This window comes from Gobio gobio (assembly GCF_949357685.1).
Source record: "Gobio gobio genome assembly, chromosome: 25".
In the NCBI taxonomy this organism is placed as follows: Eukaryota; Metazoa; Chordata; class Actinopteri; order Cypriniformes; family Gobionidae; genus Gobio; species Gobio gobio.
Window position 1 is genome coordinate 10,902,346 of NC_137121.1, and position 13,165 is coordinate 10,915,510.

The 13,165-nt window shown below is 38.6% G+C and overlaps 1 protein-coding gene across 4 annotated transcripts; it reads right to left on the minus strand.

Moving 5' to 3' along the window:
- Positions 1-291: 291 nt before the first annotated feature.
- Positions 292-12,117, minus strand: prdm11 (PR domain containing 11). 4 transcript variants are annotated; one of them, XM_079810039.1, is made up of 8 exons: positions 11,906-12,117; positions 11,074-11,196; positions 10,890-10,966; positions 8,832-9,091; positions 8,665-8,732; positions 8,339-8,526; positions 7,201-7,734; positions 292-5,611 (listed from the first exon to the last, which is right to left on the minus strand). In XM_079810039.1, the coding sequence occupies exons 2-8, from the start codon at positions 11,136-11,138 to the stop codon at positions 3,456-3,458; spliced, it is 3,348 nt and encodes a 1,115-aa protein (XP_079666165.1). In that variant the 5' UTR covers positions 11,139-11,196; positions 11,906-12,117; the 3' UTR covers positions 292-3,455. The 4 variants fall into 4 exon arrangements, with proteins under 4 accessions (XP_079666165.1, XP_079666164.1, XP_079666167.1 ...); XM_079810038.1 differs by lacking the exon at positions 11,906-12,117 and adding an exon at positions 11,418-11,535; XM_079810041.1 differs by lacking the exon at positions 7,201-7,734.
- Positions 12,118-13,165: the final 1,048 nt, after the last annotated feature.

The window sequence follows — 13,165 nt, forward strand, 5'->3', positions numbered from 1 at the left end:
TGAGACACTTATGATTTATTGGGATTTAAAAAAAAAGAGATATAAGGTGGTTGTGTACACACAATGCCAACACATTTATGTTCAAACACCATGTAAAAGTGAATTTTGCATAATAGGTCCCCTTTAAGTTATGAAACTTGCAGGATGTTTTGATGGTACAAAGACCTCTAGTATATGTTAAAAGATCATGGCAAAATTGATTTGTCATGTCATAACCCATTTACCCCTGAATGAATAGTGGGACAATTAAGCAACCAGTGAAAAAATGACCATGACAATGAAAATAACATAGAAAACTTTATTAAACCATTATTTGTTGAATATAGATTCCATATGCTGTCATTTTAAGTGGGTTTCTATAATACATGTACACATTCTCTAGGTATACATTTCACATGTAGTTCATATTCTTGAGTTTCCAGTGTTGTTTTCAGGAAGAAGGTGTGTATGATGTATAAATCTAAGCAAATGACATATTTCTCTGCAAAGAGATACTGAATGAGAATATAGAGCTACCATTCACTTATTCCGTTTGAAAATAAAAATCAGAAGTAACTTTGTTCCTTAGGCCGTAGACCTAATGTCTCCCACATAAAAACAAATCATCAATAATTGTTTGACAAACAATAATAATTCATAATACGGACAACGAACATTATTGTGATTACATGACAGGTAAATCAAGAAGTATAAAATAATGAATCTAGACGTGACATTTACATTTGGTACGTGTAGTATTTGATGAAAGGAAAATTAAAAGCCTTACCAAAACAAAATCAGGCTTGACTTTGGCTCATTTGATCAGAATTCACCATTGAAGAAGATTCGACGCAGCTACGCCGTATAACTCCCAACACAACATGAGAAGATTCACTCGATGGCATACCTCACTGTGAGGTAACAGTCTAACATTCAAAAGCATTCACATACATGCAAAAATGAAACAAAACGGTTTGATTTTTTTGGCAGCGCACTTATTAATCCTTTACACAATCCTATTGCTACTCCAAATGAGTTCAGATGTGGGTGTATGACATCAATTGCTCACTGGGACGAGAAATGCAAACAAAAAAGCGAACTACTTTGAAACATAATAGTTTGACATATTAAAAGAGAATCATCTTTTGCGTTGAACACAGTTTTTAAAATGTACATTCATTTTCAAAACAGAATGAAAAAAAATGGGATTGTCCCTAAAATACAAGCTTTCTGAGGCTTTAAACACATGCTAAATTTTCAGACGTGCAAAATCTATATCTATTTTAAAATAAAGACAAGCTGTTTTAATTACTGTAGAACATTTGATCAATGTAAAACATTGCAGCGCATGGAAGGTAGTCAAGTCTTAACTGTGCATGTGGGTAGTTAAAGGTTAACGCAACTTTAGAAAAAACTGCACCTTTTCCATTTTGCACTATACAGTGAGAACAATATTTAATATTGGCGCATTCACGCCATGTCATAATTACGTTTTATGGGATCTCAACTTGTAAAGAGCGTTCACGTCCTCGTAGGGCTTGTAATTACAACCTGTAAACTCCTACTTGTACCACATGACCGCTGTACTTTATAAACATGGTAATTTAATTTAGCATATTATACTGCATGTATTTGTTTGAGATAAATGGAGATATACCACAGATTGCAATATGACGCTTTAACAGTTATATGAATAAAATTGACATGTTAACTCATGTTTAACTACAACATTGCAAATATAGCCTTAATTTGAATAATAGATCTTGACTGGTCACTAGTTTTTTTTTTACCTTGAGAAATTACATTTAAAAATAGTTATGAATGAAAAATATGGAAATTTGTAGAACTAAATAAAAAGGGCAAATCCATAGGCACCTTATAAAGCATGCTTGACCTCTAAATGCCAGAGTTTGGCTTCAAGGAACATTATAAGTTTTAAACTTGCTTGTATTTAAGAACACACAATTTAAGTGTAAAATATATATTGCACAGGTATAATTGATGGAATTTAGTGGCAAGGTATGGCAAAAATAACTAATTAAAAGTCAGAGGAAAAAAATATATGCTGCTGACCATAAGACATGCACTGGTAACTTACACAAATGCACATAACACAATCAAAAATACAAAAGATTTGTTCTTGTATGACATTAAATCAAAAAGAGATTCTTTCAGGTACTAACGTTTCCAAAGTTAAATTGTTGTACAGTGTCGCCTACTAGTGGTGACGTCATGCACAAGCATTTGAATCAGATGAAAGACAGAAAGTGATCATAACTGGGGCTATTATTACTGAAATATTTTCTGTTGGACATTTAGAGTTTTCAGTAAACATTTGACTATTTAGGCTGCCTATATGCAGCATTAAAAGGTAAACATATGATATATTTGTTGATTTAATGCAAAATCTAGTTAAACCCAAATGAAAATTTAACTATATTATAATTTGAACTGGCTTATAAAGAGGACCTGAAGTGGCTGTCTGTAACTGCACATAAAAACATGTACCAGAAATCAAACACCAGCACATGATAAAAGACTATTGGTAAGGTATTCAAAACCTTGCATATTCAGGCTATGTACTTTAAATCAGATTGTGTGTAAACTGCACATTACAGGTGCCCGATTGCATAAGTTATTATGGCACATCAACATGTTTTCAAACCATTTTTACATCTTAAGAGTAATGGTTAACTTAAAGCAGGGTTCCTCAAATCTGTCCTGAAGATTTTAGCTTAGACACACCTACCTATAATCGTCTAGTAACTATGAAGACTTTGATTAGTTGGTTCAAGTGTGTTTGATTAGGGCTGGAAGTAAACTCAGCAGGGCAGTGATTTGAGGAACCCTGACTTAAAGAGCATCTAAAAAGAAAAGATACAAAATGTTAGGAATATACTGCATGGCAAAATAGTGGCTATTTCCATTCCAATTACCGATAACCAGCATAAAGAACATGCTAAAAAATTAAGCACTTTTTGTTAGATAATGTCCATACACACAAGTCTACATACAAATACAGAATGATTGCTCGAATTATATTGCAGACAGAATAATAAAACGTTTTTTTTTTCTTTTTCCAGAAAGTTTTTAGTCAAATCAGCTTTTGCAAGAAGGTGACATTTTCAGAGATTACAAAAGACTGTAAGGAGGCTTCACTCACCAAAGCCTGATGAAATGATGCTCAGTCGATCATTCACCTAACAGCAACAATCCTCACTAGAAAATAGTTTCTCTTTGGAACAAAAACACAAACACATCACAACCATTTTACATGAACATTTTAAAGTGTTTCATGTGCCTGCGACCTGCAAAGGCATTCATACCGACTCTTAGAGAAGACGCTGATCTAGGCCATTTAGCAGCAGGGCCAGTGTCAAATTACTTGGCCAATCACATTATAGTCCCGATCAGCCCTTTTCCAATGAGATGGCTTTTTTTGGAATCATGTTGGCTGAGGAATTGGCTCTGATCAGTCAAATATCAGGATAATACTCTGCATTTATATCCATATTGTGCAACACAGACTTTTGATCGGCGGTGGACATTCTGCTCAGCACCTCTGCTGAGAGCGAATAGCTGTTCCCAGATTTCTCTTCAAACCAGCTGTCCAATGCTCGCTTTCCGTCAAAGCTACCGATAGGCGGTCCGTTAATGGCCAAGGTGAGCAGGTCATTGATCGGATCCAGAGTCAGTCTGGAACGGCTATTTCGCCGCACTTTTTGCAATGAACCTCTTCCTTTGTCACAGCATGTCGTTGACGTTGGCAAGACCCTGACAATCTGCAGGATGTGATTGAGAAGAGGAAAACGTTGCTTGTATCTGAAGATGTGGCTGACTAATTCTTTAAAACCATTCACACTACAATAATCAGCTTTCAGATCCCTCCATTCAACCACAAGGCTTCCTCTGGCATCTATTCGTTCTTGAGTGAGCTCGCGTCCGGATGAAGGAATTGTCTCCAGGTGGTCAAAAATGACAAGGATCTCTTCCTCTCCATATGCGCCGAGAACATCCCTGTTAAGAGGCCACGAGGCCAGGTCAAGGACCTGACAAGCCTGGACCACTGTGCGACTGCGTGAATCAAAACGTTGGGCCAGGATGCCTTGACTTCGCTGACAGATCTTCTCTCGGATGGACTGAAACTTGGACTCAGCAACCCGCAAGTTCTTGAGGTCCACACCATTGAAACTCTCTCGAAAGTTGTCTTCAAATTCCTGTAGATACTCCCCTGGGGAATCCACTAATTGACCAATTTCATGAATGGCATCCTCGATTTTTGCATCCACCTGTGATGCCAACAGATAGTCCCCCTGAAAGATGAAAGCAAGTCGTGAAAAGACAGCAATGATGTCCAACAGAAAATAGATCAGCTTCACGGACTGATAGTCCAACAGGAACTGTAAGAGAGACAGAGCGATGGCAGCAGCATCACCTCTCTGGGTTTGGCTACTTATGCTCTTCAAGTGAGCAACCACCTCCAGATAGTCCTTAATTAGGGCATTGAGAACATTGGGTTCCCCTATGATCCAACGGACGGCCCTTATATCCCCAAGAAATTCAGCTTCCTCTGAGAGAGTTGGAGCTGTTGACCTCAGCTCAGCCATCATGCGTGGAGAATACCGGTAGAAACTAAGCAGTTGCTTCAAATTGTTCTCCAAATCCTCCAAGCAAGACAGTTCCTTACCACTGATGGCATCCAGAACCTCTAAATGGGGGCGATGGATCATCACAGGTAGACACAACAACCAAGGGATTGTCTTTCGTATGGCTATGTAAAGATTTGCCCTCAGATTAGAGGAGATGTTTGAGCCATCTATTCCAAAGCCAACAACTAGCATGTCCTGGAATCTTAGCCCGAGGACACCAAAGGCACGATCCACGGCCTGAATGTAGCCTTCCACGTTGCTTCCACAAAGCCTTTGCAGGGAGAGGAACTCGGTGGCAGGAAGCCCATCAGTGGTGGTGAACTGGACGTAAACGGCGACAGTGTCGGCCAGGAGATCGTCATTCTGCCCATCCATGATGATGCTTAGAAAGGGCGAAAGGCGAATCTTCTCAGCAAGATCCTCTTTGAACGCCCGAGCGATGTGTTGGATGAGAATCTGACAGTCATTTTCGTTCATGTACTGATCCACCACCTTGAGGTCGCACTTCTTGAGGAGCTCTGCCAAGGGTCGCAGATCGGAAAAGGGCCGTCCTTCCAAAGCCAGATGGTAGGCAGCGTTGAAGAGTGTCATCATGTTACGACACATCTCCTCAGTCTTCTCCGGGTGCATACGAAGTTTGTAAAGCTGCAAACACTTCTTGTGCAGATTGCTCTGGCTGTGCAGTTTAATGGTGTGGATCTTGAATTGCTTGGAGCCGATGATAAAAGCAGATGTGCGGGAGGACTGGACGGTGTATTGTCGGCACACGTGGCACCACATCTCATTCAGTGTGGGCGAATAACGGAGAAACCAGAACTTCTTCAGCCACTCCTGTTTGAAGCGGCGAATCCGACGACCTGAGCCCACCGAGAGTTTTGAAGACTCATCCACGGCCACCATGAGGTCGGCAGAAATGGATTCATCAGCAGAATCAACATCCTGTTCATCCTCTTCAAGCGCTGCATGGATGGGCGTCATGGTGTCTACAACAGATGAGCAAACAGAGCATAACATTAAACTGAACACAAATATAACAGAATTAAAACCAAAAAAAATATTCTTTACTGGTTAGACTTGGCGTGAATGAAGGTTTCAGAGTTTCCATAACTATTATAAGCAGGGCTTGACATTTACTTTTTTGCTCATCAGCCACTGTGGCTAGTGGTTATCCAAAGTTACTAGCCACTCAGCATTTTCACTGGCTACAATTTTGACATTGAAACAATGGGGAAAACCTGCCACATAGTTATTTTTATATTATCTGGCATAATTTGGCAGCAGGTTTATTAGGCTGCTGTCACTTTAAGACCTGACACACGGATCCATTATACTGTTACACATGCGTTTTTTTTCTCAACTGTTAAAACATAACTTACTGTGTTTATGTGAATACTCGCCAAGACTTACTATTATTTTAGTTTACATTATTTTTGTGTATTTGACTGTTTAAGTGCAATAAGCAGCAAAAGAGAACTCAATTTTGAGTGGGAGCACAAAATCTGTGGGTAAAATTATGCACAATACATGCAATCTAACGCTGAAATTCAAGCCCTGTAACACCAACAATATTGGTAACACTTTACAATAAGGTTGTATTAGTTAACATTAGTTAATTGCATTAGTTTACATGAACTAACCATGAACAACACTCATGAACAACTAATCTTTGTTAACGTTAATTAATAAAAATACAGCTGTTCATGGTTTATTCATGTTAGTTCACAGTGCATTAACTAATGTTAACACAATTTTAATAATGTATTAGTAAATGTTGAAATTAACATTAACAAAGATAAATAAATGCTTTATAAGTGCAGTTCATTATTAGTTAATGTTAACTAATCTAGTTAACTAATGAAACTTATTGTAAAGTGTTACCACAATATTCAACCGGAGCAAATGAAACGAGTGAGTGGAGGCGGGTTTGTGTATCAACTCGCTGTCGGAGAGATGAGAGAGCGAGAAAGCGCAGCTGGTATCATGTATTGGCATGCGTAATGAGAACTGGAAGCGTTTCAGATATTTCAGTAAAAAAAATCTATATTTTTGACAACACTACATTGCATGGTTTATAATTTCAGATGCCTTTTTAAAGGGTTACAATTGAATATATTATATGTAAAATTCAACCAAAGTGGCTAGAAGGAGTGTTAATGTCAAGCCCTGATTATAAGCACACCTTAATACAGCTCATATTTATCTCAAGTTCAACATCAACCAATACAAATCATTTAAAAATATGATTAAATTAAAACTTTTTTGTTTCTGAAAAACAACAAACCAAACAAGCAGAGAATTAAACTTTAGTGGCAGGTTTCAAAAAGAAAACACTCATTAATAATTTTATTAAAACTTTTAATTAAGAGTGCGCTTCCATTTGAAACATTTCAACAAATACGACAAAATCACACAATCAATGGCAAAAAACAGCAGAAGAACGCAAACTTTAGTTGATGGATTAAGAGACAATTTGGTCTATATAGTCAAACATTTTTTTAAAACATCAATGTTAAAAATGTATTGCAGAAAGGCTCTCATCCATGGTAGCGTTTTATCCCAGGTGCAAACCTACCTCTGTGGTCCTCACTAGGAAGTGGCTCAGATAGTGGTACAGGCTTAATTTCAGCATGCCCCTGTCCTCTGAGACGGAGCAGTTCAGCCTCCAGCTCACGGATTCGTCGTTTTAGCCTCACACAGTTTGGGCAGAAAGATGTCGACGGTCCTTCACTGGTCAGGGTCGCGTCTTCTTCCGTGTCTTCCGTTTTAATACATTTCGCATCAAAGCCACTCTCGTGGTGTTCCATGGAAGCCAACCCAGAGGCAAAGACTGACACTTTACACTCACCGTCAGGCTGGCTGAAAACCTGGCAGACGTTTGTTCTTGCTCTTGGAAAAGACAAGGTGCTGTTCAGGGGGTTGTTCTGACTTTGATTAGCCTCCAGAGATGCTTCCAGGACATCTTTGAAAATGAGGTCAATCTTCTTTTTCTTGGCCTGGGGCTGGTTTTCTGCCTCATCACTTCCATGCTTGCTTAGGGTCCTTCTGCCATGCATTGCAGATCTCAACACTGGACCTTTGGGTTCATCCTGCTCTTCTAACTTCACTCCTGCAATACAATATTGCAATGGTTAATAAGGGAAACACTATCAGCATATTTAAAAAAAAACTGTGTGGTAAAGTATAAAACTGGAAAAAAGTATGATGGCTAAAGCAGGATGAGTAATATAAAATCCCATTTCACTTACCTGTTAAACCATTGCAGGCCTGGAACATCTCGTCTGGGTACTTTTTTGTTGATCAAAAATGTTCAATATGAAATAAGTTATATTTTGGTCTGTTCCTCACACAAATTAGCGCACATTTATGATACTTTTATGATGCCTTTGGATCCCTTTTGAAGCTTGAAACCTCCAGCCCACATTAATTGTAATTGAAAAGTGAAGCGTGACCAGTAGAATCCTCAAATTTTTGTATTTCAGAGAAGAACGTCATAAAAGAACAACGTAGGAATGAGTATATAGTAATAATTTTGGCTGAACTACTGTTTAAATTTGTGTAAAATCTTGTGAGTTTTCAGTCTTGCCATCTAGTGTTCAACACCACGTTTTATACTGAAAGAACCAAGTATTTTTGTATTAGCAGCACCTTGAAAAGCGCTTGGGGATTCCTTAACCTCTTTTTTTCTCAAGAACCAGCGAGAGGTGTCTCACCTGTGTCTAGATTGCGGTCAATGCTGTCCCGAGACACACTCTGCAGTCGCCTCATGTACTCGCTGCTGTACCACACACAAAGTTTCTCGCCCACCGCCAGTCTCTGACACACTCGGAAGAAGATTTGATCGCCGTGTTGAAATGCACTCAGGTTCTTTTCACTCTCATCTGAAGAAATCTGAATAAACCTGAGAGGAATAAAGAAAATGAACACTGGAAACAATCATATGAATATAGCCAAAGTGACTAAAAGAACACTTTGTTACTACAATAGCACAATTTTCTAAATTAAAAAGAAAAGAGGAATTAAAGTGGCATGGTATTACCTCATCCAGTTAGCTGTAGTTTCATCACTCCCATCAATGAATTTATATTTGTTGTCCTTATCGACAATCTGTAATAAAAACATTTGACATTAAAAATGTTGCATTAAAAATGAATACAAATACATACAACTATGTCATCTGGTGAATAAACATACAACATATCCTACCATCCAAGAGTATGGGCCTGAAGGTTTATCTGAGGTCATTATTTGGCCTTGATAAGGACCAAACAGCGCCCCCTTTGGTATATTTTTATCCATGCAGCAGACATCCACCTTATCACCATCTCGGCGGACCTCGATGCCTGAGGGTACAGTAAGTGCTGCCCGATTTGGCACCCCTGATGCCACAGGGGTGTCTGGCACAAAGACAGAAGGCCCATGGGTAGGACACTCCTCCAAAAAATACTTCTTGCACTCTTCACAAACTGTATAATGAAAAAAAACAGCATCATTATACATACATTATTTAAACTATATTATAGGGCAGGGTATTGACACAAATTTCACAATTTGATTTCGATTTGATTTCGATTCGCAAGTTTGATTCCGATTTGATTCAATATCAATTATTTTGGATATCAATACATGACAAATTTTCTCAAGGAAAACAAATCTCTTAACTAATGCTGTAAACTATGGGAGTCAATTTGACTGTTCGCAAAGACCCGCCCCCTTTAGTTACTGTTGCTATGTCCGACAAGCCATGGCGCTCTCAGCAAAGAGGACACGGACAACACGCCGACAGACAGGACAGAGCAGGTTACTTTTGATATGAAACAAAGTCTCAACTTTGAAATTGTCATTTTTTTTTAAGAAATGTAAACAATGAATACCGTTTTGTGGCTCTTTAATGTGTGGTGATCGCAGTAGCGCCTCAGTTAAAGCTGCTCGTGAGCCGATTATCTCTTCCTTCTAGTTCATTGATAAGCTCAAAATAAACATGAATGAACACTAAAAGAAATTCTGTTTTGACCGCGAAAAACGTCAGTACACACCGTTTTTCCAAGTTCAAGTCCACCAACGTTAATCTACTAACTCTCCTGACTGCTTTGTCAGACAAAACAGCAGATTCGGCGATGTGATTGGTCAGATCGCCTGTCAATCAAACTTGCGGCGAAGGGTGAGCATTAGCCTACTAATAAAGGTAAAAAAAATAACTGATTTGTATACACACACTTAAATTATAATAATAAAGTTATAATATTAACTTTACAATTACATAATCATATTTCTACTCCAATTCGTCATAAAAGAAAAACTTGCCAGATTTATTCAAACAATAAATATTATAATGAATAATATGGTGCCTATATTTAGCAAATTGCTCCTCTCTAGAGGTAATTTTTCTAGCTGACTGACGAGGAGACACTGGATATTGTTTTCCTGAGGTAAATGTGACGTTACATGACATTGTTTACAAGCAGTTTGGTTGAAACACTAATTGAGCGATTCCGTGACATGATACGGATTTCGGTAAGTTGTACTATATCTTTTAACACACGTTCAGATGCTCATTCATGTTTATTTTGCGCTGTAACTGGTATTAAGGCGGAAGAGAAGATCTCTTGAGCTGAGCTGCGCCAGAGCGATCTCGCGCCACAGCGCCAAATGAGAATCGATTATAATCGAGAAATCTAATTTTTTTTACCTAGCCCTACTATATTATATAAAATTCACATCTGAAATTTTTTACACTAAGTGCAAATAGCCCGCCTTTTTGACAGAGGCTATTTACACTAACTCCGCCCACTTACGTCTGGTTGGGTCAGACAAAATTACAGAGGACGCTGCATTCTCAACAAAATTGACGCAAGTCGACCCGTGTTTGAATCCGCCTTTTACCGAACTCGCTCTACTCATCCATCACATATCGGAAAGCATTTATTTTCAAATAAAATGAAGAAAATATTTGCAAAGTGGAAATAAAGTGTGTAATGTGTGTTTAATAATAAAGTGTTTAGGGTAGGGAGGGATTTATTGTCCCGATAAGGTAGCATCCATTTAATAATTTTAATAAACATAATCATTTACTATATCATTATAGCATATCGTGTAATGTACAACACTAAGGTGCAAATAGTATCTGCCACTATTTATAAGTATAAATAGTATAATAGTAAATAGTATAATACGGCTATTTTTATATAGTGTAAATAGCCACTGTCATATTAAAATGTCCAGAGACCTACACAATACTTCTATGTTTATGTAAATGATACTTACACCAGAAACTGGTACAGTGCTCATGGTCAACTTTAAGTTTTTTGTGTGGCTCTTCAGTTGACTTCTCATTTGAGGCACTAGGGTAAACGGGTAGAAAAACTGTTTATTACTACTTCTTTTCAACTTGTATGCGCAGGCATTGCTCTATAAATGTTTCCTATAGTTCACACTTTGTAAGACTGACCTGGTGCTGCATTCGGCCTCAGCCTCCATGGGAGAATGGTTTGGAACAGCACAGGAATCTGCCATCTGGGCAGGAAGGAGAAACTCCTGTGTGCCCCGTTTCACTTCGACATGTTCTTCTGTTCTGCAATTCATCAGTCACATATTTATGCTGATAATATCAACTTTAATTTAATCATTTTTAAATATAATAATGTATTAAAAAATAATAATCTCAAACTTTCCCGAATGTATATAATGTTTACCCTAAAATCCTGATACTGTATGGGTAAAACAAGTGTATGCCCATGTTATTTATGAACTACCCAAATACAGTGGGGCACCGTGCCGTCATGCTGGCTCTACCTTGTCATCTCATTTGGATTTGTTGGTTATAAATGTTAACTTAAAGTTGCTTTCATGAAAACATGCATAACGCGACAACCATACAGCACGCTCGGCAAACTCGGAAAGTGACCGCAAGAAACCCTCACTCCGATGTGCTGACGTTTCCGATCCAGAACCTACTTCCAAAATATTTCAGTCAGAAAGCAGCGCTCTGATTGGCCAAACCGGCCATCACTCATAAACTACCAGAGCTGTGAGAGACGAGTACAGGAAAACAAATAGGGCAACAATACTCTTGAAAGACAAAACCTTCTACAAAGTTGCGTTCGTCTTAACATTGTGAGGAAAATGTTGCACACACGACCAAGCGCGGCGGATGACAATGACGGTACGCAATGCTCGTGCGCGCTCGGTCTCCGTTTAGCGTCTGCAAGGCAACTGGCAATTTGCCTGACGCTTTCGGAAGCCATTTTCATTGGCCACATTGGCTAGTGAGTGTTACTCACCGTGTAGAGAATATACGCAGTGCGTCGAGGGGTCTTTGGTGGTCTTCTTCAGCCGTGGCGCGTCTCGTCTTTGGCCGCTCCGAGAAACGCGGCGGTGACGCAACAGCACGGGGGGATTTCACTAGTCCCGGGCGATGCAAAGTTTATCATCTCCAAATGTTTGTACCACAGTCAGCTGCTTCTCTCTGCTATGACCACCATCTTTTTATTACAGGAAATGACATGGAAAACGGAAGAAAGCGGCGTTTGTGCAGACCGGGCACGAAATTTCAGGAAAGGGAAAGTTAAGATTGTGTGTGAAGTTGCACGACGCGGCGGTTCACGCGCGTTTCGCGTGCGTTCGTTTTCGAAACGCGGCTCCTGGAACATTAGAAAACGGTTGCTTGTCAAGTTCTCACTTTTTTTTTTAAATAAATAAAAGCTTCCCTTCTTTTTCAACTCCTATGTCTATGCAATTCATTTGGTTTCAAACACTTATTGAACAGAGTCCATTCAAACTAGCATTTTCAGACTTCGGTGTTCATTGTTTTTTTTTTGATAAGTGCTGCTCGGAACTGTTCACTACTTTGACATTTCAGTTTCTATGACAACAACACCGCTCGCTAAACTGGAAGCGTTTGACGACAAAATACTTAAATCACCATTTATATTCCCCTGCAAATAAAATATATCAAATATAACTGCACACCGCTTTAAAAATGACAAAAGAAATTGAATGTTGCAGTAACGTTAACTATCTTCATTTTACCACTGCAATTGCTGCTGTTTTGGTTGATTATGATGCCACAAATCAAGTGAAAGAACCTGTTCATAGGAAATTTTCATAAAATTTTCAACTGTTTAGTCTTATATTTAATTCGCCACGAATTGCTTCAGGAATGTCTTTTAAGTCTTGTAAAGCAGGACATACGTTTTAATTTGGAAGTAAATATCTTCAGTTACTACAAATTGAGAAGCTGCCGTTTTAAAACAAAGCTGTTTTGCGAATTTTGAGGGCATCCTTGTGGTAGTTGTAGTCCTTAAAGTGACAGATCACCCCAAAATGAAAATTATATCATTTACACTCACCCTCATGTCCTTCCAAACCGTAAGACTTTCCTTATCTTCAGAACACAAATGAAGATTTTTTTATGGAATCTGAGAGATTTCGGTCCCGCCATAATTTGACAGTACATGTGACTACCACTTTGATGCTTCGAAATGTTCATAAAGAAATCGTTGTATATGATTTATGCGGTTTAGTCCAAATTTAGACACGAT